Here is a 24,837-nt window from a genome sequence, read left to right as displayed (position 1 = left end):
TTTACTCAGAAAGAAACGAGATAGGATGATGATGAGACTATATTTATTCCACATACTCTCCACTGATGTTAACACACTTCTTACATCGGTATTCCAAATTCTGTAAGCCTAGCAAAAAGAAGAATTTCAGTTGTGCCTTAAACCAGGCATCTGTAGCAGTCATGGCATCAGAAATGGTGTGAAATTTGGTCCCTTCAGGTGTTTCTTCAGGTTTGACGATAGTCAGAGGGAGCTAGATCTGGGGAATAAGGTGGGTGGTATACCAGCTGGAAGCCAAGCTCTGACAGTTTTGCCGTGGTCGCTTGTGCATGTGAGTGGAGGCATTGTCTTGCAGGAAAAAAAGATTCCTTTGGATGGATTGCCGCAACTTTTGCACTTCAGAGCTGCCTTCAATTGGTCCAAAGGTTCAATGCAATACTTTGCATTGATGGTGGAACCTTTTTGAAGGTAGTCCACTAGCAGCACGCCCTCCTTATCCCAGAACACAGATGCCATCACCTCAATGGCTGATTTTTGCACCCTGAACTTCTTTGGACAAGAAAAACCACTGTGCCTCCACTCTTGACTGATCTTTGTTTTCAGGGTCATACAAATAAATCCAGGTCTCATCCATAGTGACCAGTCGATCCAGGAAGTTCTTATCAGTCCGGAAACGATGACAAATGGACCGGGAAGTTTTCACTCGCATGCTTCTCTGATCTGTTGTTAAACATTTGGGGACCCACTTTGTAAATAGCTTCCTCATGTCCAAATGTTCATGGATAGTGACACAAATACGTTCACGGGAAATCCCCATGATGTCTGCTATTGCTTTAGCTGAAATTCGTCGATTCTCCAGTATGAGGTTGTGCACAGCATCGATGATCTCCAGAACAACAACCACTCTCGGTCGTCCAGGACGTTCCTCATCATTGGTGCTGAAGTGGCCCATTTTAAATTTGGCAACCCAGTTCTTAACTGTGGAATATGAAGGGCACTGATCCCCCAATGTCTGCGACATATCACCATGAATATCCTTCATGGACTTTCCTTGCAGAAACAAGAATTTTATCCCTCCTCTGCTCTCAGTTGCTGTGAATATCGCAGTAGACTCCGACATTTTGTTTTCCCGCGTGCGTAGGACACTGTTGCCATAAGCAACAAACGTACAATTTTGAAAACATACATTAGACACATAAGGCTTTCATGTGATGTAACATTTGTTACCATAGAAATAAAAAAAAGACCACAAAGCCAAAGACTTATCAGCAGCTCCTCATAATACGACAGTCTGGTGGAATCACTGATGCCGGCACAGAGGGGTGGGCGGGAATATAGGTGGGTGGAAGGGCGTGAATATTCATTTGCCATTAACACATGTTGTCAACCACTGACTCCATTAACAAAACATCCCATGAAAATAAAACGTAGAGCATATTTTGGAGCCAAAAATAATATAAGACTGTCTTTTTGTCGTGGAAACACGGTACCTTTTCAAGAATAATGCATGTTGTACTTTTATTTCCTACTTGACTTTTGGAATACAGAACATGTAATTTTGTCGTGTAGCAGTTTTCAATAAAAATGAATATAAAGAACAAGAAAAGTTGAGGCCTAGTGGACCTGGAATAATCACCGCAGATTGTGGAAGTCGTACAGGTGATCTCATGGACACATTCTTTATGGAATAGTCAGATCTTCTCACCTGTCACATCTCAGCTCACTTTTCAGAGGAGGCGGCTCAGAGGGATGACTCTTCTCAGTATACTCTGTGCTGCTCAGCTGCAGCGACATCTTGGTTACCGCGTCTCTCTGAGCTTGTATAGAACTAAGAGGTTCATTTACCTGTAAAGAGAAGAGAACAGATAGGTCATAAGCTCCAAATAAATATCCAACCATGCAAAAACAGAAGAAAATCCTATTCCACAGACTCTGCCAATACAATGCCCCCAACAGCGCCACATAGTGGCCAGCAGGTGTGATGCAGAAAGAGTTTAATACAACTTTATGCAATAAAGATATTGTTCAGGATTGTTTCCACTCATTTCACTATGCACATCAATATAACCACACAGAACATGCTGGTTTAAATTGGTAAATTAAGTTTTGTGCTACATATCATATTACCTTTTATTGGCGGCTGTATCTCTATGCCAAATAATCACGGAAGCTCATAAGGGAAGTTTAATACATATGGGAATATTTCTGTGTATCCAGTGTAGAAATGTGGATATAAATGGATGTGTGATGCTAGACACTACGAGCAGTATGAGTAGAAGGGTAGTCAGCCAATCCGGGATCATAAACCAGGAGGTAACGTATAAGGTTCAGGGAGGAGACAGATGTGGTCAGGAAGAGGTCCGAGGTCAGAAGCCAGGAGGTAACGTATAAGGTTCAGAGAGCCGAAAGAGATATGGTCAGGAAGAGGTCCGAGGTCAGAAGCCAGAAGGTAACGTATAAGGTTCAGGGAGCAGGCAGAGACGTGGTCAGGAAGAGTTCTGAGGTCAGAAGCCAGGCGGTAACGTATAAGATTCAGGGAGTAGACAGAGACGTGGTCAGTAAGAGGTCCAAGATCATACGCCGGGAGGTAACGTATAAGGTTCAGGGAGCCGACAGAGACATGGTCAGGAAGAGGTCTGAGGTCAGAAGCCAAGATCAGAACTCTTACACCAGACAGGAGCCATGACAGGAGCACACTGAGCAAACAGGAAGTACGACTGGGGAAGTTCAGACAGAGCAAGCCCAGTAAAGAAACAGAGCAATCATCAGGAACGAGGCACATCTGTGAAGACACCTCCCAAAACCAGTGTGGACGCTAGTGCTGAAAGACAACCTGTCAGCAAGTGCACAAGACACATAGCAGAGCATTTTCAAATGCAAAATGCTCTGCACAGAGGAACCGTGACAGATGGGTGGATGAATGAATGGATAGATGGATGCAAGGATGAATGGATGGATGGATAAATGAATGTATGGATAAATGGATGGATAGGAATATATATGTATATCATTGTGAAGCATCACTTTGTTTTTCTTGACAATATTCTGAGAATTGATGACTTTTATGACTTATCTGTCCCCAGATTCTGGCCTCTCACCTCTGTCTGCCTCACCTGAACCTCTATAAAACTATTTCTGATACTGACTTTGAAAAAGCAGAGTGTCAGCGCTGGAGAAGATAAAATCCAAGACTGTTTATGTCTTGCACACCCGCTGGTTGGATCCTGAATACTGCATTCTTGTCCTAGGGATTTGAGGATTTCGGTGGGGTTTTTATTTTATTATTATTCAAAGCATTAAAAGTCAACAGCTGGACGGCAGACACGCGCATTCATCTATCCCACTGCGGACAGATGTTTTAAATAAAATGCTATTTACATTTGCTCAGATATTGAGGCCCAATGCATAATACAACCGGCTCGAAACATGCCTTTTGTTATATTAAATTTCTCATCCTCCTGGAGAAGGGAAGTATAAGATTTGTGGTAGATGAAGAGAGGAAATATTTCTTACTTCTGCACACTAAACAGCTGGGGGCAAGGCAGAAAAGATTTAATTATGAGGGTCAATAAGGAGGAGCGCGGCACTTTAAATTATTTATCAATTTGAGTATAATTAATACACATTTTAGCACATTTGGAAAACAATTTTATTTTGTTCTCATAACACAAGATCATCAGGACATAAACCAAGAGAATTTACTCCTGAAGTTAAGAAAATACCTGCAAATAACATTTTTTTACATTTATTTTTTTTTGTGAGTTTGTTAAAAGTGTAGTTGAGTACTTAGAAAAGGTGATGGCCTGGGTGGTCACGTGTCATACAAGCCGGTCTCACTGCTGATTGACTGCAGGAAGAAAGTAAAGGCCAGTGGAGACCACCAAAACCACAGCGCTCAGGATAGAAGGGAAAACTGGTGATATAGGCGTCGTCTTTCATATATACCTGTCAAGCTTCCACTAGGGGGCGCAGGGACTTAGTGGAGATTGAACTCCAAAGTGCAGTAATATAAAAGCCCACCAGAGGTCGCTAGCACAAGAGTAAAAATAGACAAGCCAAAGTCAAATAGGGATGTCACGTCAATACAGGGGAGTGAGCAAGCCATAATCAAAGGGAAGCAAGGGGGTCAGAAACCGGGAAGTGACGTAAAGAGCCAAGGAGGAGCAGAGCCATAGTCAGGGGATGTGACCGAGGTCAGAGGCCGGGAGAGCACGTAAGTACAAAGGTGGAAACAGAGACACAGGACGGGACCAGGGGCAGGTAGAGAGGGCAGACAGATGGTACAGGCGAAACGGAGGTCAGGGAAAGGAAAGCTGGGTGGCGGGAGAGATTTGAACTAACTCACAGGAACCAGTGTGCACGCTGCAGAGCAGGAACTATTACTGGCGGCGTCCCGGAGACGTCCACACCATAATAAACTGGCGAAAGTCCCGGAACGAGGCACAACCAAACAGACTGCTCCCACCTGACTTAACCCCAACAATGTCCAGCAATAGTCATGACAATACCATTCCTTTTTCATGCCCGATTTTCTTAAAATAGTGGAATATCCCTTCATCTTTTAACTCTGCTGCTTTAACTAGAAGTTTTTCAAAAGCAGCAAGTGATCAATATCCATCATCTAAGCTGTTAACTAGCTATCATTTTGCCAGAATTGCACACAAGTTCACATACTCCGGCATAGAGCCTGTACAGCAGCACACACAAACTGTACCAATTGGTATGGAGAAGATAGTATACAAAAATTGCTGTTCAGGAATTAAGGAAAGCATGATGACACCCCTGAGATAGTTATAATGACCTCTAAATTAGTGGTACAACTAAATATAAGACAAAGCGCAAAACTTTTATTGTCATCGTTTTCTATTTAATGGGAATCTGTCAGCAGTTTTTTGCTCTCATCTGAGAGCAACGTAATGTAGGCAAAGAGATCCTGAATAAATCAATGTATCACTTAGATTACTGACTGCAGCCATTCTGACACAGTGAGAATTTTTAGATTTAGCTAAGAGAGTGGCCGCCCACATCAGTCTCTCTATAGAGTGTGAGGTGTCAATCACAGGAGAGAATGTGCCAGACTGCCCTGTGCATGACATTGTAGTCTGAGCAATGATAAGTCCTGCTGCTTAAACAAACATAGCAAATAAACAACAGACTGAACCTTGACAAGACAAGCAGCTCTGAATTCTATGTTTTAACCCTTGCAGCATGCTGTCTTCAGATTACATAGCAAAAATCTGTTAACAGAATCATTTATGTATAAACTCATTATATCTTCTTCTTTGTGCTATTTTCAAATGGAAAAAATGGCATCAAAACAGCAGCCTATAAACTCTGTTCCAGTGCTTATGCCATGATCATGCCTGAGATCCACATTTTCAGGTACAATTACTACAACTAAGCAGCCTGAGTGCTGAACTACATTTAGGAATAATTTCACCACTTGACACATTCTTTATAAATCATGCAAAGATCGAGCTATGCCATTGCTACCACTAGAGGAAGTAACGTATATACAATTGGGTTCACCAAGTAAGGTAAAATATAATACATTTTATTTTAATTGATACAAATCCAAGAACATTAAATACCGAATTTGCATTAGACAGAATTATTAGGAGTCTTAACCATGGGATGAAAATACATACTATCCATTATGGCAATAATGCATATGTCCACGTATAATAGTTACCGGCAAGTGCGCATGCGCAGATATACCCACCATTATTGGTTCCGGCACCCCATGTGACCGCGGTCACATGCTGTAAAAAGTCCTGGCGGGTACACTTGTTACTTCTCTTGACAAAGCGAGCATACTTAAAAGTGAAACGCACGTTGGGGTGATCCACTGGGGTTCCCTTTGCACCACCAATATTCTACCGCAACAACTCTATGTAATACAGCGCTCTTACTCTATGAGAAACCCACATGGGTCCATTTTTAATCCTGTATCCCTAATTGGAACTATGCTATCTCTATGAATGCTTAGAATTTTGTCCCAGGTGTCTTTATTATGGCTATTTTGTGACTGGAACTGTCATATACTATTTACTGATGCAATCATTATTGATCTACAATATTGTATATATGTATATATGACTGCTTCATCTGTATAGTATATTTCTATAAAGTGTAACTCTAGACATAGTTATTCACACTTAAGGCCACTTTACACACAGCGACATCGCTTGTGATGTCGCTGCCGATCCCACCCGCCCCCGTCGGTTGTGCGTCATGGGCAAATCACTGCCCGTGGCGCACAATATCGTTAGTCCCCATCATACATACTTACCTGCCTAGCGATGTCGATGTGGCCGGCGAACCGCCTCCTTTCTAAGGGGGCGGTTCGTGCAGCGTCACTGCAACATCACACGGCAGCCATCCAATAGAAGCGGAGGGGCGGAGAGCAGCCAAAAGAAAGACACGTCCACCTCGTTGCTGGAGGACGCAGGTACAGTGTTGTTCCTCATTCCTGGGGTGTCACACGTTGCGACGTGTGCTGCCTCAGGAACGACAAACAACCTGCGTCCTGCAACAGCAACGATATTTGGGATTACAACGACATGTCAACGATCAACGATTAGGTGAGTAATTTTGATCGTTAGCGGTCGTTCGTAAGTTTCATACGCAACGACATTGCTAACGAGGCCGGATGTGCGTCACGAATTCCGTGAAACCAACGACATTACGTTAGCGATGTCGTTGCATGTCACGGGGCCTTTACTCTTGTCTGTTTTCCTTGTGTCTATTTTTAAATATATTGAATAAAAAAAAGTATATTTTTATATGGCATATTGATCCACATTGTTCTTCTTTTTCATTTAAAATCCAAGAATATAATAGTGACAAACAAATATAAAAACACTTAAAAAAACAGAAATTGGTTATGTAACACAAGGTGAATCTCAGTAAGGAAAAAACTGCAATCCTCCAACTGCTAACAGTTCCTCAGGTTAGAATGTATAAATACACAAGAAGAGGGTATAAAAAAAATACACCTATAACATTGGAAAACGGCAAACACTATAATAATCTGTATATAAAGGTTATAAAGTGCAATGCAACTAACAAAGAATACAATAATCCATGCACAATGAAATAATAGTGATAGAACCTGACACCAGAAATCATACAACCTAAAAGAAACAAATGCCAATGAGTAGTGGAGGCGCAAGGACCCACAGACCCAACGCGTTTCGCCATACAAAATTGGCTTCTTCAGGGGTAAGGATAGTATGTGAGTCACCCATATGTTCTTAAATATACAAATTCTTAGATTATTAATATACAGTTATAATTATAAAATCTGGTTAATATGAGGCGGTTTGGGTTAAGTAACATTTGGTAAAACTTTCTGACTGCTTTCGTGTGGTCAGTTTGAATTTATATTTCCATGTGAGTCAAAATTGGTTACAATTTACTACGGTAGGGGATTTGTTTTACCCTTTTCTACATCAAATATCCAGACCTGACAAACTCTGAAATTGACATACTAGTGTCTGTATTACTCAATACTATATGAAGCAAATGTAGTTTTATCCGTGTAGTTCTGCAGCCAGGGCATTGCAGTGAAATATATTACTGAGTAATATGACTGTCAAAGTACGGTGGATACAGGGATTTCGTTCCAAAATGTGTTTATACTAAGCTTCTCATGCCCTAGTTGTTGTTGGAGCAGTTCTATTTTAGGACAGCAATGATATTTTAAAATGTTTTTGCAGATGATTTATGGATCTCCAATTGAATGACAATGTGCAGATGACAGAGAGCTTACATAGCACTAGATCACCATGCAGCACAGTGGCTCAGTGGTTAACACTATTACCTTCCAGTGTCGGGTCCTGGTCTCAAAGCCCACCAAAGAGTTTAGATGTTCTCCCCATATTTGTATGGATTTCCTCTAGATAAGACACTGTCTGTAAAGCACTCTGCACTGTACTGTGGGATATACTGCTGCTACAAGTGAATCTCAATAAATTAGAATATCATCAAAAACTTAATTTATTTACGTAATTCAATACAAAAAGGGAAACACATATATTATATAAAGTCATTGCACACAGTGATCTATTCCTATATATTATATAGCGTCATTATACACAGAGGGATCTATTCCTATATATTATATAGTCATTACACACAGAGGGATCTATTCCTATATATTATATAGCGTCATTATACACAGAGGGATTATTCCTATATATTATATAGTCATTACACACAGAGGGATCTATTCCTATATATTATATAGAGTCACTACACACAGAGGGATCTATTCCTATATATTATATAGCGTCATTATACACAGAGGGATTATTCCTATATATTATATAGTCATTACACACAGAGGGATCTATTCCTATATATTATATAGAGTCACTACACACAGAGGGATCTATTCCTATATATTATATAGAGTCATTATACACAGAGGGATCTATTCCTATATATTATATTGTCATTACACACAAAGGGATCTATTCCTATATATTATATAGAGTCATTGCACACAAAGGGATCTATTCCTATATATTATATAGAGTCATTACACACAGAGGGATCTATGCCTATATATTATATAGAGTCATTACACACAGAGGGATCTATGCCTATATATTATATAGAGTCATTACACACAGAGGGATCTATTCCTATATATTATATAGAGTCATTACACACAAAGGGATATATTTCTATATAGTATATAGAATCATTACACACAGAGGGATCTATTCCTATATATTATACAGAGTTATTACACACAGAGGGATCTATTCCTATATATTATATAGAGTCATTACACACAGAGGGATCTATTTCTATATAGAATATAGAGTCATTACACACAGAGGGATCTATTCCTATATATTATATAGAGTCATTACAAACAGAGGGATCTATTTCTATATAGAATATAGAGTCATTACACACAGAGGGATCTATTTCTATATAGAATATAGTATCATTACACACAGAGGGATCTATTCCTATATATTATATAGAGTCATTACACACAGAGGGATCCATTTCTATATAGAATATAGAGTCATTACACACAAAGTGATCTATTCCTATATATTATATAGAGTCATTACACACAGAGGGATCTATTCCTATATATTATATAGAGTCATTACACACAGAGGGATCTATTCCTATATATTATATAGTCATTACACACAGATCGATTTATTCCTATATATTATATAGAGTCATTACATTAAGTCCCTTCAATCCTAACTTTCCTTCTGAAGAAAAATACAAAAACCAAGGTTAGTTTGTGTAAAAAAAATGTACTTCCTGACTTGTGTGACTGTTTAGCCATAACTGACAAATTTTTGGCATTTCTTTTTGTAGAGATTATTTTCAGGTTTGGCATAGACCACAGGCCTAGCAGGTGATGTCTGAGTTGGCCTCTATATGGGAAATTTAAATCATTCTCATGGACTTACAGGCAGTGACAGAATAGTGTGCACAAAAGATGAAGAAGGATAATTTTTGGACAAAAAAAGTCAGATTTTTTTGTTCCTGAAATAATGAGAAATATAGAAAAAAAATTACACTTTGGTAATTAATTTTCTGTTCTCAGGATTCAAACCAATGACTTTCAAATAATCCTGCAGCAGGCCTACCTGTTGAGCCACAAACACAGATGATGGTACATAAAGGATTTTCTATACTTGAAGCTGCTGACTCCACAGGAAGATTGCACTGAACATAGATATCCATTGTACAGAGCAGTGCATCTCTATGTCTTATATTTTAAGGGAATAAAATAGATTTTTTTCTTCTAATAAAATAAGACAAAAAAATTAAAAAAAAATGTCATTTTTCAAAACGCATGTGTTTTTCTGCCAGGAGATGCAGATTTGGTGCAGAAATTTCTGCAACGTATTTCTGCACCAAATCTGCATCTCTTGGCAGAAAAACACACCAAAAATGTATCGCCTTTGTGGTGCATTTTGCTGCCAAGATATGCAGATTTTCTGCAACCAAATACTCAAAATGTGCACATAGCCTAAGCTGGTAATCCAGCATTTAGTTCATAGGGTTCACCTGAGGTCACAGGTGGGTTACTGTAGGAACAACCAGCTGCGACCTCAGGTGAACTCACTGATGTCACTGCTCGCACAGCTGCAGCTCTGTCAGTGTGCCTTGAGCATTAGGGTATGTGCGCACGTTGCTTTTTACCTGCTTTTTACCTGCTTTTTTGCTGCTTTTTCTTCTGCGCTGTTTAATGCCAAAATGGATGTGTTCTTCTATTCAAGCAAAGTCTATGGGAATTTGGGTTTCTTGTTCACACTATGTTGTTCAAAATGCTGCCTTTTTGTGGCAGAACTTTGGTCAAAAACTCAGCTTTGCAGTGCAAAACCCAAATGGCAAAAACAATTGACATGTTGCTTCTTTGAAAAGCTGAGTTTTTGACCAAAGTTCTGCCACAAAAAGGCAGCATTTTGAACAACATAGTGTGAACAAGAAACCCAAATTCCCATAGACTTTGCTTGAATAGAAGAACAAATCCATTTTGGCATTAAACAGCGCAGAAGAAAAAGCAGCAAAAAAGCAGGTAAAAAGCAGGTAAAAAGCAACGTGCGCACATAGCCTTATAGTGCTTGGTCGAGTTTTCTAATGTGACCACACACTGCGACCTTAGGATGTAGCAGAGCCGGGATCATCGTGGGACTATTTGATAATTATATGACATCTGGTGTGCCCCTGGTCTTTTCTGCAGTGCGGTTTCTTTTCCTTTAGGATCATTGTGGGACGACATGGCATGGATTATATCAGACCTGCAGGGGTGCAGGGGTTAATAAACTGTAGAAAGAAGGTATTTTTAAAAAATACCTTTGTTTCTTTTTACCTACACAATTAGTAATGGGGGGGTCTCATAGACCCATTACTAATCCAGGTCTTCGTGGCAGCTGTGATTTGTTGACAAATCACAACTGTCATTAACCCTTTATATTACCCCGATCGCCAGTGCTCCAGGGCAATCGGGATGAGCCAGGTAAGCACCAGGTTTTGCGCATCTAATGGAGGCACCAACTCTGGGGTGGCTGTGGGCTGCTATTTTTAGGCTGGGGAAGACCCCATACCCATGAGCCTCCCCAGTCTGAGATATGCTTTATCTTGGCTTGGTATCAAAATTGGGGAACCTCATAACATTTTTTTTTTATTATTTATTTATTTATATATTTAAATAAGTAAAAAAAACCCTGCATGGAGCTCCTTTGTATTTTGATACAGAGCCAAGATAACTCACACAGCTGCACTGGGTATCAAAATTCGGGGACCCAATGTTATTTTTTTTCCAAATAATTAGTTATTTTTAAACTTAACTTCGAGGGCTCAGACAGCTAGTGTGAGGTCAACCAATCACAGATGCCTGCAGTCTGAATGCAACCAATTCCAGACGCCGGAAGTCTGACTGCAACCAATCCCAGACGCTGTCACAGAGGGTGGGCGGGTATAGCAGTGAATATTCATATGATTTAACGAGCCGATCCGGAAACAGTGTGACAGCCGTGCAGAAACTCGATAAGTATAATTGCCCTGCTTTAATCCCCATTTTGCTTCCTTTTTTTTATGTGAGTGGCAGAAACTAAACAGTAACACGGACATCACTGAGGAATCCATGTTCGGAGTATGTCCATGCACCGTTTGTGCCTGGTACGGACCCCAAATTTTAGAGTTCAGGGTCCCAGTCTGGACCCTTTGTATTTACTCTAAGGAGGTGGTGGTTGGAAGAAACAATGTATTTGATATGCAAAGTACTTGCCCCTAATTAGCCCATGGTCCAGTTACAATTATACAATTTTAATATTACAACCTAGCCCGTCCAGGAAGCTTGAGCTCAGGACAAGGCATATAAAAGATGGGTGACGCAATGTAAAAGTGTCCGCATGTGGGGGTCAGGTTCTGCTGGAGGTGATCCATAAACTATTTCTCCTACCCGCAAGGAAACAAAGTAATAACTTTACACAGAAACACTTAGAACTTCTGGTATTTCTCTTTATTTTATATCTGTTTTGATTATCTGTGTCACTTTATTTTTCACTTTTTATAGCTTTCATTGTAAGTACTGTATGTTTTGTATTAAAGCTTGAAACTTTGATAAGTGTGGACATTATATGCTCTAATCTAAAGAATTCATAACCTTTCAGAGAGTGTGTGGTCTTTTGACTGTTGGACAGTAGTATATATCTCGGGGACTCATCACCCATGTGATTGATGAGTAGTGGCAGCGTATAGTGTATTTAGGGTGTATGGACCATGTTGGGGTGTGATTTATGTTCACTTTATAGCCTGCAACATAGGGTGAGTGCAAGATTGAGTGAAAGAAGATAAATTAATCCTTGCAGGCGCCTGATGGCCGACCTCATCTCCATTCACAGTCTATGAGACTGCAGTAGAAAGTCAAGCGCTGTGCTCGGCTGTATCCAACAGTCCCATAGACAATAAATAGAGCAAAGGCATGCTCACCTTTGCTCCATTTAAATTGAACCAACCACCAAGATTTTCACATGCAAACTAAAGGTAGAGCCATACTGGCGCTAGGATGGTGAATAAAATGATACCTTCATTTTCCAGATTGGATGGTTCATTGCCGTAAAATGTTTTATCAAAGTTCCAGAAATCAGTGCAGCAGTTGATTGGCGTGTGCAGCAGGTTGGAACTATGTGGGTTGTGTGATGCTAAACCACTAGGTGTCACTAGCTATAACTAGTAAGTTGTGAATGTATGGGTAGCACAGGGATAATGTGAAGCCGAGGTCAGGGTACGAGCTGGAGGTCAGAAGCCAGGGAGTGATGTCAGGACACAGGGAGAAAGCAAAGCCAAGGTCAGGGTATGAGCCAGAGGTCAGAAGCCAAGGGGTAATGTCAGGGTAAGAGGAATGGTTGGAGAAGACTAACTAAGGTCCGGGGCAGAGAGACAGGATCAGGACGGTACCCTTATGAGAACCAGAAGCACAAACTGCAGAACAGGAACTATGACTGGCGGCGATCCAGGTGAAGTTGCTACCTGATGAAGGTGAGCAATCACCCGAAACAAGGCGCCAGAGAACAGGCCTCTCCCAGCATCAATGCAGGACTCGATACTGGAAGACAACCCGACCACCGAGCTCAATACGACAACAGAGTACTGGCTTTGCAGGAGAGCAGATCACGCAAATCAGAACCATGACAGGTTGAGTCTTCCTTTAGTATTCCTCTCTTGTGTGGTTTCATGGCCTCTATGTAAATAGACTGCCCCATTTGCCACGATTATAATTATAGTCGGCCCATGCACAGTATATATTTAAAGTTTTTCAGTAACTTTAATCAATGGAGTCGACGTCTGCGCATACTGCTATCTCTGGTGTCTTACTGAAGATGCTGTCCTAACACTTGTGGTGCACTGGAAGGTCTTTCTGAGAAAGGCATCCTCCTCTGAAGCATTCTGTGAGCTTCTTTGTGCGGTGAACTGCTGACAGGCGGGGTCTCCTCTTGTCTAGTGACCCCGCACGCTCCCTCAGTGTTTACCAGGGTAGAGGATGTGACGGTGCATGCGCTGCCCTCGGAATGAGCATCCAATGTGTCACAAGCCAGAGAACAGCATCTACAATAAGATGGCAGCGTAGATAGTGATATTCGCAGGCACCGACTCAGGCACCATTTTATTGAAGTGGCAGAAATACTTCAAATGTATACTGCACATGCGCTGACCATAATTATACTCATGGCGATGGAGGGAACTATTTACATAGAGGCCAAGGGAGAAATGATAAAGGAAGACCCAACCCACAAAGTCCCACTCCACAACACATGCCAATCAACTGCTCCACTGATTTCTGGAACTTTGATAAAATGTTTTACTGCCATCCAAGAATCCATTATGGAAAGTGAAGGTATAATTTTATTCGCCATCCTAGAGCCAGTATGGCACTACCTCTTTGTGTGCAAATGCTGGTGGTTGGTTTCCTTTAAGATGGGATTGCAGGGCTCCATTCTCGGGGATGAAGAATTGATTTTTGGATGGCTGGAGGACCATGTGATAAGATTCCAAGCGATAAGCAAGTTATTCTCTATCCACAATCCTATGGATAGGGGGAAAATTGATGTTTTAAGAATAACCCTTTAAATCTAAAAATGACTGCTCATGCCTAACATTCAAAAATAATATCCCTTGACATTAGAAGATTGCTTTTCCCAAAAATGTCCCAGTGTAGCCTAAAATCAACTATTTGCTTTTATTTAGTCTGTCACTGCAAATCTTGCAAAAGCAATGGTTTTTAGAGGTTAAAATGCTTTATTTACATGCAAAGAAAAATTAGAAGGAAAAAAGAAATTATGTTTTAATTGAGATATTTTGAAAAATGAAGGCAGCGTTTTAGGCAGGTGCAATGCAGGATCCCATTAATATAGGTAATTAACATTAGCCTCTGCTTTAATTAACATGCACACTTTAATTAGCAAAGCATTAGACAACATTAGAAAAAATGGATTTTCACACTGCCAAAGATCATTGGGAAAATCAGAACATTGTCTATTTGGGCCATATAAATTGCACATAAATACATTATAATTGTATAAGTATGACCATAAGATATTACGTCTGTTAGGAGCTAGTAATAGAAAACAAAATTTGTATCATAATTTGTAGTCAATTGCTGATAGAGATAAGATACATAATGGAGCATGTAAAAATATTTTTTATTACAAAGCACCCTCAGGGTGCCCTCACACTGATGATATGGCTCCTGCTGACAACAAAGTACCAGAAGCAAATCAAACAAATGGATCAACTTATTAGACGCTGTAATCTTTAAATGAGGAATATGATCCAATGTCATATGTCCATGAGTAGAAAAATATGTGATTTTTTTAGAATTAGCAGATAATTTGAAGATACAATTTGAGTCTAATGTTTTCAGTCATTATGATGACAATCAAGTATGATTGCTGACTTATTTGTTTTAAAGAGGACCAGCCACCAGGATTTTCCTATATAAGCTGGCTTTAGTCTACATATGAAAATCCTGGTGGTTGGTCCTCTTTAAGCAATCAGCAATCAGGTATCAGAGCCTGATTTTCACAGCTCATGTTTGTGGAAGTGTATCATACCATGCACAAAGGACATTTCTGAGGACTTCAGAGGAAAAGTTGTTAATGCACATCAGGCTGGAAATAGTTACAAAGCCATCTCTAAATTGTTTGTACTCTAGCAATCCATAGTCCTAAAGTTTGTGTACAAATGATGACGGATCCAAAGCAAAAGCCTCTCATATAGCCAAATGAGATGTCATACTTTGCACTGATGAGGGCCAATACCCTGAAACATCGTGTCTGCAGATTAAGATTCTAGTTTGAATATTAATCCTAAGTAATATGACAAGGTTCGTTAAAGCGTTGATATTGACTTTTACGATTGTTACTTCCAATAGGTGGCACTGAAGTTCAACTCCTCTTCCTCTCTAAAGAAGCGATTTGCATGTAAAAATGTAGGAAATTTAAGACCATTACGACCTTCCCCAGGAGCGGTTGACTAACAGAAATCAATGCAACAGTAAAGAGTGTAATAATCCACAATTCAAAAAGAAACTCAATGTACATTCTAAGGAGCTAAAGGCCACTGGCTAATGTTAATGTTCACGAACCCACAGGTTCAGAAGGACACTGAAGAACAATGGTCTGAATGGCAGGATTGTAAGGAGAAAGCCACTGCTCTCCAAAAAGAACTGCTTTGAGCCCACACCCATTTAGGTTTAAATAGTGCATTTTTCCCAGCAGCTTTTGCTGCTGTTAGAATTCATTCTATTCTGGCCATTGTGTGGAAGGAGCTGCTGAGGAATTGACCTGTGCCCATCCATCTGCTACTGTCTGTCTGCTGCCGTGAAGTTTGGTGTTTGTATCCTTCTGTTTATCCCCTTGTTTTTCCTTTCCTTCAATGTTTATTAGTGCAGCAGTGGGACTAGTGTCTCCCACCGGCCATTTCCCTAGCAAGGGTGTTTGCAAGGCTAGAGAGGAATTAGGTATCCGGCTCAGCGACAAATTGAAACACCCCATTAAGGGGCCCTTGGGAGCTCAGGAGTTAATTTGAGGTTAGTTCAGGAGGTGTCTCCTCACCCCTCTCCCTAGCCATAGAGCCCATCATTGTTAAAGTGTTCCTGGTGTTCCCCCTTTTTTTGTGGTGTTTTTGTAGTGTGTCAGATGCCCGTCAGTCTGACCGTGTGTGTCACGCGATACAAATGACATGTCCTACTCCGTACGTAACTAATCAGATTGCTATTAGAACAATATTTTGTGTATGGATGAGACCAAAATACAGCTTTGTGGTTTAAATGAGAAGCATTATACTTAGAGAAAGAAAAAGACTGCATTGCAGCACAAAACCTCCTACCATAGGCATCTGTGAAACTCGGTGGTGGTAGTGTCATGGTTTAGGCCTATTTTGCTGCATCTGGGTCAGGATGGCTGCCATCATTGATGGAACAATGAATTCTGAATAATAAAAGCAAATTCTAAAGGGAAACATCAGGACATCTGTCTCTGAGCTGACTCTTCAGAGAACGTGGGTCATGTAACAAGAAAATAACCGAAAGCACAAGAGTCATTCAACAACAGAATGGTAACATTTTGGAACGGTGAAAGAGGTGGTTCACCAATATTCATTAATGGACAGAATGATATTATGTTGAGAAACAAGGTTTCTCTCAAATACCTTGTGTTGCCAATAGTGCCTATGAGCGGCGCTATTGCAGACTGCTCTTCCCTATCACCTCACCTCCGTGCTCTGTGACCTCGGGGATCCAGTAATGTCACGTCAACTTTCTGCTCACCTGACATCACCGCTGTCGGCCCCAGTCTCCATGAGTGACTGGGCTGTGGGCGGCATTACCCGGCTAATGACAGTCAAGTGCAGCACCTCCCTGCTCCCTCCTCCCTCACTGCAGAGTGCGCAAGCAGGAGGGATGATGGGCTGTGACGAGCGGTGACATGCTGCCCACAGCCCAGTGACTCAAGGAGACTGGGGCCGGCCACGGTAATGGCAGATGAACAGGAAGTTGACGTGACATACCTGGATCCCCAAGGTCACGAAGCTCGAGGGTGGGGCGATGGGGAAGAGTGCTCCACAATAGTGCCACTCACAGGCAGTATTGGCAACACAAAGTACTTGTTTCTCAACATAATATCATTGTGGCCAATACTAAATATGCGTGACCCACTTCTTGAAGTCATAGCACTCGTCCGAGTTATGGGCCAGTGTGAACGAGCCCTTACGGAATGTATCGACTATACAAACTGCTGGCTATAATGTGCTAAAAAGAGACAGAATAGAACGGGAGTTGCAGATTGGCTTTCACTCATTTTACAGAGTGGTCAGTGAAGTCTTTTCCACCTTGGCTACAAACCCCTCTGGCAGCCAAAGGGTTATTTTTCCCCTTCCACCCTCACCAGTCATCACACGTGGTAAAATGACCTTGTATTTCATTAACTGATAATGAAATGGATTTATTCCGCTAACGGTTTTAATTAAAATGCTGGAAGTATTGACTCTGTCTTCTCATCCTGATTCCCCAAGATGAATAATAAAAAAAAGGGAAAATAGAGTGCTGAATGTGGGAGAGTTCCAGACAAGAGCGGGTGGAGGGGTGTAAAGAGCACGATACCATCTAACCATTTATATCCCATCCCTACTCTCTCGCCATTTCTCACTGCAAATCAGTTTGCTAAGGTTTTTTGATGTCTAATTGTTTTATTTTTTTTTTAATTCAAATCAATTTCTGCTTACCTGAGTGTTTAATTAAAAAAAATGTTATTTTTAAGTGTAATTAAACTGACTGTTTCTGGAAGAGAAATTCACTGCTTGCTGTAGGAAAATAGGACAATATTTTAGCTTGTTTGCATCACGGCTGCTGATTATTGTAGAATTTCAGGGACGTGCGGGAAATACTCTATTCTGTTACTGAAAGATGGGGGAAGTAATCCACCCCAGTGGAAGGGACAACAACCCCAAGCCATACAACCATTATGAGATATCGGACAGTTCAAGATGAAGAAATAACTTGAATCAAAGAGACACCAGGTGAGGCATAACCCCTTCACCCCCGGGCGATTTTCCATTTTTTTTTTTGCTCCCCTTCTTTTGAGAGCCGTAACTTTTATATCTTGCTATATAAGGGCTTATTACGAGATATAATTTTAATTAAAACCATACATTTTACTATATCGTGTACTGGAAAATGACTAAAAAATTGTAAGCGCGGACAAATTGCAAAAAAGTGCGATTCTATGATTGTTTTTGAGATATTTTATTCACCTTGTTGACTATATGGTAAAATTGATGTGTCAGTATGATGCATCAGGTTGGTACGAGTTTGCAGATACCAAACATGTATAGGTTTACTTTTATCTAAGGGGTTAAAAAAAGTTCAGAGGTTTGTCCAAAAAAGGGGCACACGTTTTGCGCCATTTTCCGCGACCCGTAGCGTTTTAATTTTTTGGGATCTGGGGCTTGGTTATGGGTTATTTTTTACGTATCGAGCTGATGTTTTTAATGGTAACATTTTGACGCAGATGCTAAGTATTAATTGCCTGTTATTGCATTTTGCGCAAAATTTGCAACAACCAAAATCGTAATTTTATTGTTTGGAATTTTTTTGTCGCTACGCTGCTTACCGATCAGGTTAAGTGATTTTATATTTTAATAGATCGGGTATTTCTGAATACGGCAATACCAAATGTGTGGATATTTTTTAATTGTTTTAACCCTTTGATTTTCATTGGGGCAAATGGGGGGGTGATTAGAACTTTTAGGTTTTTTTATTTTTTTTTAAAACTTTTCTTTTACTTTTTTTTATCTTACTAGTCCCCCTAGGGGACTATAAGGATCTGACTGCTCATTCATTTCTCCCGATCAGAGCTGCACAGCTCAGATCAGCAGAAAAGCTCATCTCTTGTAATAGCCGACAATCTGTCGGCTGAAACAGGAAGTGAGTCATAATAACACAGGATTTATTACAGGAGTCATCACATGAACGAATGCTAGCATGGCAACCATTGGCTCCCCGTGATCACGTCACGGGGCCTCTGATGGCGGCGGGTAAGTTCGCGTCACATTTTGACAGTGCAATTAAGGGGTTAACAGGAACAGTGGATTGTGGATTCACCTGCACCTGCGAGGCGCACGTCAGCTGTTCAAATCAGTTTTCTACAACTTTTGTGCTTCCTGTGCAGCATCTGGACCGGGGTGGGAGTCAGCTTGTGTCATCAGCTCTTTGACTAAGCGGACAGATGGGTCACTGTCTTGCGTTTCTTCCCATCTATGGTGGGACAACGAGTTGAAAGAGACCTCTTGCATGGCTTGTCTTTCACGTAATGCAAGCACTGGGATACACCACGCTGGTGGAAAGCCGGCAGTTCTATGTCCTCCAGCTGATCCTGGTCTTCTCCTGTTTCAGGAAAATGGGGCATCCAGTTTGTGATGCCAATTTGCCACACCCATCAGGGCCGTGGGGCACTCGTAACCGGGGCGGTTCTGTTGGGAGGTCACAGTGGCAGGGCCTTACTCCGTGATCCTGGCGGTGTCGTTGAAATGAGTGGGCAATGTTTACATGGGATGAGTTGTGACGCCACCTGTAGTATTAGTCAATGCATGGCCGATGCTGCTGGATAAGACCGCTGGGGCATATGGTGAAGTAACAATGATGGTACAGCTCCCCACAGGTGGAGCAGGGCCCCAGGGCAACCGGTATAGTCTATGATGGAGGAATTAACATTGGGGTGCAGGACCGAAGACGCAGGGAATAACTGGACAACACAAGGACCGTCGTTTCCTTTACCTTTTACTTGGTAGTAGATGGTACTGACCCAGGAGACTGGTCCAGATGGTAACAGAGGTCCAGGCAACCTGGAAGCAATTGAGGGCACCCACCTAGCTGGGTGGGTTCAGAGGCCTTCCTTCTGCGCTGTATCCTGTGGGTCCCCACTGCTTGAAGCTATGCTGGGGCCCTCATCCTTGTGTTAGTACTGGTTCTCACCTGTATGGCAGGCAGCGCGAACCTTCTACAGGTGCCGCTCCTCTGGTCACAGCTTCGAGCTCTACTATGCTGCTGTGCCCTGGGCGTTCTGTGTGGCCAGAAGACATACAGTATTCTGCCCTCCGGATTCAGCTGCCAGGCCAACAGCACATGCACAGCCTAGGACTCTGGTGTCCTATTCTTTGCACCCTGCTCTGGGGGAGCTTTGTCACAGCTGTCCCTCCCCAGAGACTCTCCCTAGACTCTCTGCTTAATTCTCCTCTGCTCCTTTCAGTTTCACTTCTGTGTCTGTTACTAACCCCTCCCCAGGCCAGAATTCACAGGGAAGCGCCCCATGAACTGGGTTTTAGAGGATCCCCTTCTGGTCTGGAGTTAGGACAGTGTTGATTACTGGTGCTACCTAGCATGGGGAAACCCCCTTCTTGTTTCCAGGCATAACGTCACCACCTGTGAGGAGGGCAGCATTACTCTGGACCACTGGGGTGCCCACTATCATAGTTTCGTAAGAGTTTGTAAGTGTCTAGTAGCATTTGTTTTAATCTATGCCATGGGTTCCTCTGTGGGCTCTTTAATATATAGAGATGTACTTATGCACTTTCCAGTATTGCTTTGCCCTCTCGGCTTATGAAATGTGATGTACTAACACTAGGTGTCGCGAGACTCACTAATGGAGGAGTAGTGAGATGTTCTAATACTAGGTGTTGCTACAAACACTACTGGAGGAGAAGTCGAAAAAGCCAAAAGGTCAGGAGCCGGGAAATCATGTCAGGTACATGGCGATAGAGCGGAGCTGAGGTCAGGGTACGATCCGGAGATCTGGAAGTCAGGAGGTCACGTCAGATACACAGGGAGAGAATGGAGCTGAGATCAGGATATGAGCTGGAGGCCAGGGAAGTCAGGAGGTCATGTCAGTTACACAGGGAGAGAGCAGAGCCGAGGTCAGGGTACGAGACAGAGGTCAGGGAAGCCTGGGAATCCAGTAACAGTCAGGGGAACGGGCAGAGAAGGGTACTTAGATTAGGCGTAGCAGGGACAAGATCAGGACAGTCACTTACAAAAGCCAGAGACGCAACTGCAATACAGGAACTATCACCGGCGGCATTCCGGGTGGAGTTGCTCTTAGATAAAGCAGAGCAATCACCCGGAATGAGGCTCCAGTGAACAGGCCCCTCCCAAAAGCAACACAGGGCCCGAGGCCAGGAACAACCTGTCTACCAGAGCATAACACAAAAACAAGAGCAGAGCACCGCCAATCAGGATGATGACATGTAACACTTGGATTAAAGGTGTGTTCTCAAGTTTGAAAGATATCTCCAATCCAGAGGATAACTTTCTGATTGCTTTGGTCTGACTGCCCCTGATCCTGAAAACCAAGGCTCTGACAACTCTGGCTGAACGGAGCAGCGATCAATCATGTTCACTGCCATTCTAATAGGAGTGCTGAGCGTCACACCCCGCAATTTTTTACCCTCCCATTGGGAATGAACTGTGCAGTATGATTGACTTCTGCTCCATTAATGGGAGGAGGTCACGGCAGTCAGACCCCCAGCGATTGTAAAGTTATCCTCTATACTGTGGATAGGGATTAACTTGAACTTGAGAACAACCCTTTAACTATACAGTGATGGAACTACTGTGTGCCTAAAGGTATGGAGAAGTTATTTTTTTCCTTAGAAACTATGAAAATTATTCTAACAACTAGATCAAAAGAATTAACGCACAATTACTTATTGCAAAGAGTAATAAAGAGAAAGAAAGCATAACTCCCAAACTCCTAGCCTAGTGCTTAAAAGAGGTAGATGAATATACTGTATACTTAAAATCCGCAAAAATCATTTAAAATTGAGGAGAATAGTCTAATCATTATATGATTTCCTACAGGTTTCTATAAACCAGATCTAAGGAAGAATCTAAGAAATCCATAAAAGAATGGGGTAACAATGACTATATAAAATGTACAGTGTTAGTAGAATTATGTTTATTGATACAATATTACTCCTATATATGTTCTTAGTGTATTTTTGACAACTCGAATAGTCTTATAAGGAAAGATAAAAATAGAGGACAATACAAGGATTCAGCTAAATGTAAAGGAAGTGAAAACAGGTAAGACTGATCGAAAGGCAAGAATACACAGTAGATAGCCTGGCTAACATAAGCAAAAAGTATCAACAGAAAAGAAATTGGGCACATGAGTACCAGACCTACAAGAAAACAAATTAAATGGCTTGTCTTCACTAAGGATCTATTGGGTTTCCCCTACGGTATCTTGAATGTTAAAGTTGGAGGGTAAAGTAGTTGGCCAGGGAGGCATTGATACCTTTCTATGATATTGGCATGGTAGCTTGAAAATAAGTCGCGGAATGCAATTATATGAATACCAAATTTATCAAAAATAATCAGAGTGATCTTATTTTCTAGATCCACTGCTGACCGCTCCCGTTGCAATTGCCAATCAATGATGTCCCAGTTGTGCATGATGGGGGACAAGTTCGGAAACGCTGCAAGCCATAGTAGCAGGTTTACTCCACAAAGGCTGCTCACAGTAACACGAGCAACATGTGGCCTGGCATTGTCAGTGTCAGACAGGCTACCGGAGGAATCTCCAGTAATGCCAGGCCTGGATTCAGTTACCTGCATTGCACTCCGGAGCTCTCACCTGCAGCCTGGATTGATCTCAGAGTTTCCAGGACTCAACCGCGAGCACCAAGTGATTGATTCCCCGGCGATTGCGGTTCAGTTTATGACAGCTGCGGACAGGCCGGGCTGATCTCCGGAGTTCAGGTGAGAGCACCGGAGATCAGCCCAGCCTGTCTGCAGCTGTCATGAACTGAACCACAATCGCCGGGAAATCAATCACTCGGCGCTCGCGGGGCAGTCTAGGCTGCACTCCGGAGCTCAGGGGAGAGCTTTGGAGTTCAGTGCAGGTAACTGAATCCAGGCCTGGCATTACTGGAGATTCATCCGGTAGCCAGCCCGACGCTGGGCATTGTTGTGTTAAAAATGTCTCCTGGAGAGAGAAGGGACACCCATTGGACCGGACTGCCCCCCAGGTGGGTATTATAAGGGTGTTTTTTATGTTCTACAGATCAGTCTGGCCTCTTATATACAGTATTCTGGAATGCTGTATATAAGAGCTCACTGGTGGTGGCTGCGGCTTATAGTCCCCAAATCTGGTGACCGGTTCCCTTTAAATATCAATACTTGAGGTGAGACCATAAAGGCTGCCCTGTATACTGTACGAACATGTACAATGCGCCGGTATCCTTGTGTACCCTTAATGTTAAGCCTTAAATCTGTGGATCAGGCTGGGAATTCTTGAAAGGCAATCGCTCCGCTGCATTATGATTCCGAGGACACAATAATCAGCATTCAAAATATTTTACAGCTCTGACGGGGATCATTTAGGAGGGGACGAAGAGGAGGAGGGTGGAGGGGGAAACACCACACACAGTCAACAACAACAAGAACATATGCTGAAGGTAATAAGAAACAAGGTTTTATAGGTGCCAGGAGAGCGGAGAGCCGAGTATGTTTGTACAACTTTAATGACGCGGTATTGTTCATTGAGCATATATTTGAAATATATTATATGTCTAAGGAGGAAAAATGGTGTCCTCTAAGGGTTGATGTAAGCAAATAGTAAAGCCTTAACCCTTTACACTGGCGGGAAATCTGCATGCAGGTCTGCATTGCACCACCTGCACCAAGAGCTCCCCTAGACTCTCCACTGACAGCGCCTGGCGAGAACGGCCATTGCCCCCACCCATTTTTTCTTAATTAGTATAACTGCTCATTAGATGAAGTCATGTGACCAAAATGTGTCAGCGGATGGAATGATTATTATGATTTATTAGAGTAACACATGTTTTATGGCCGCGGTGTGTGACACCCACGGGACTCCACGCTTTGAGTTCTGCGCTCTCATGGCATACACACTAACACTGATGAATAGAAATCCCAAGGACATGGATGCTTTTGGCAGTATTTTATTTTACATTTCTGAACAATGTGACTTTTCTGCCCCAATATATCAATATACTCATATACAGTAGTTGGCTGCTGAATGAATGAACAGCAAATCTGCCAGTAAGCTCGCTCTGATGGCAAGGTTTAACCCTTTTCTGATCCGTCTTCTAAGCTGAATGAGTTAAACTCTATTCTCCTGTTTGAACTTTTAAGCTGATCTATGACTATATGGTCATAGATCATGTTATAAGTTCAAATAGCAGAATAGAGATCAGGATTACAAAGGACGAGCTCACTGATGGGTTTACGGTTACCTCAATCAGCAGTCTGCTATGTACTGTGATATGAGGAGGATTTAGAAGATAACAATTTTAATGAAATTATGTTGCCAAAATCCTCCCAGATATGATGGTATCTTATAAAGTGCACCAATCACCAGGATTTTCCTATATAACCTAAAGCCAGTGCTATACTGGCACTATCAGGCTGATTCTATACACACCTTTAGTTGTCAGCTCGGATGTATAGGTTTTGAAACACAAGCAAGTAAAGTATGTAACATGAGCAGCTTTTGAGTGGCAGCAGCTGCCGATCAGCTGATAGCTGGAGTGGGTATTCATAGTGATTCCTGCCCCCTTGCCTGTTGTTGCTCCCCCATCTGTTATTTATGCTAATTCTATTATAGAATCATTTTACTAACTGACTAGAAGGACCTGTGCTGATGTCACTCCCATGTCACCAGAAGGGGCGGGGTCTCATTCAACATAGCTGGTACCAGGAAGCAACATTATTTTTCTGTTGTCTGAGGCCCCGCCCCTTCTGGTCACATGGGTATGACATCAGCACAGGTCCTTCTAGTCAGTTAGTAA

General features: G+C 41.9%; 1 protein-coding gene across 2 annotated transcripts in view; it reads right to left on the bottom strand.

Annotated features, from left to right (window-relative positions):
• Positions 1–24,837, bottom strand: part of AKAP6 (A-kinase anchoring protein 6) — a 460,428-nt gene that overhangs the window by 170,574 nt on the left and 265,017 nt on the right. For both annotated transcript variants that reach the window (XM_075329663.1, XM_075329664.1), the window contains exon 8: positions 1,685–1,824. In XM_075329663.1, coding sequence (XP_075185778.1) covers positions 1,685–1,824 — 140 coding nt within the window. The remainder of the gene's footprint in view (positions 1–1,684; positions 1,825–24,837) is intronic.

Source organism: Anomaloglossus baeobatrachus, chromosome 12, assembly GCF_048569485.1.
Source record: "Anomaloglossus baeobatrachus isolate aAnoBae1 chromosome 12, aAnoBae1.hap1, whole genome shotgun sequence".
In the NCBI taxonomy this organism is placed as follows: Eukaryota; Metazoa; Chordata; class Amphibia; order Anura; family Aromobatidae; genus Anomaloglossus; species Anomaloglossus baeobatrachus.
Note: the sequence above shows the minus strand (reverse complement) of the source record. Positions and strands in the feature narration are given on the sequence as shown.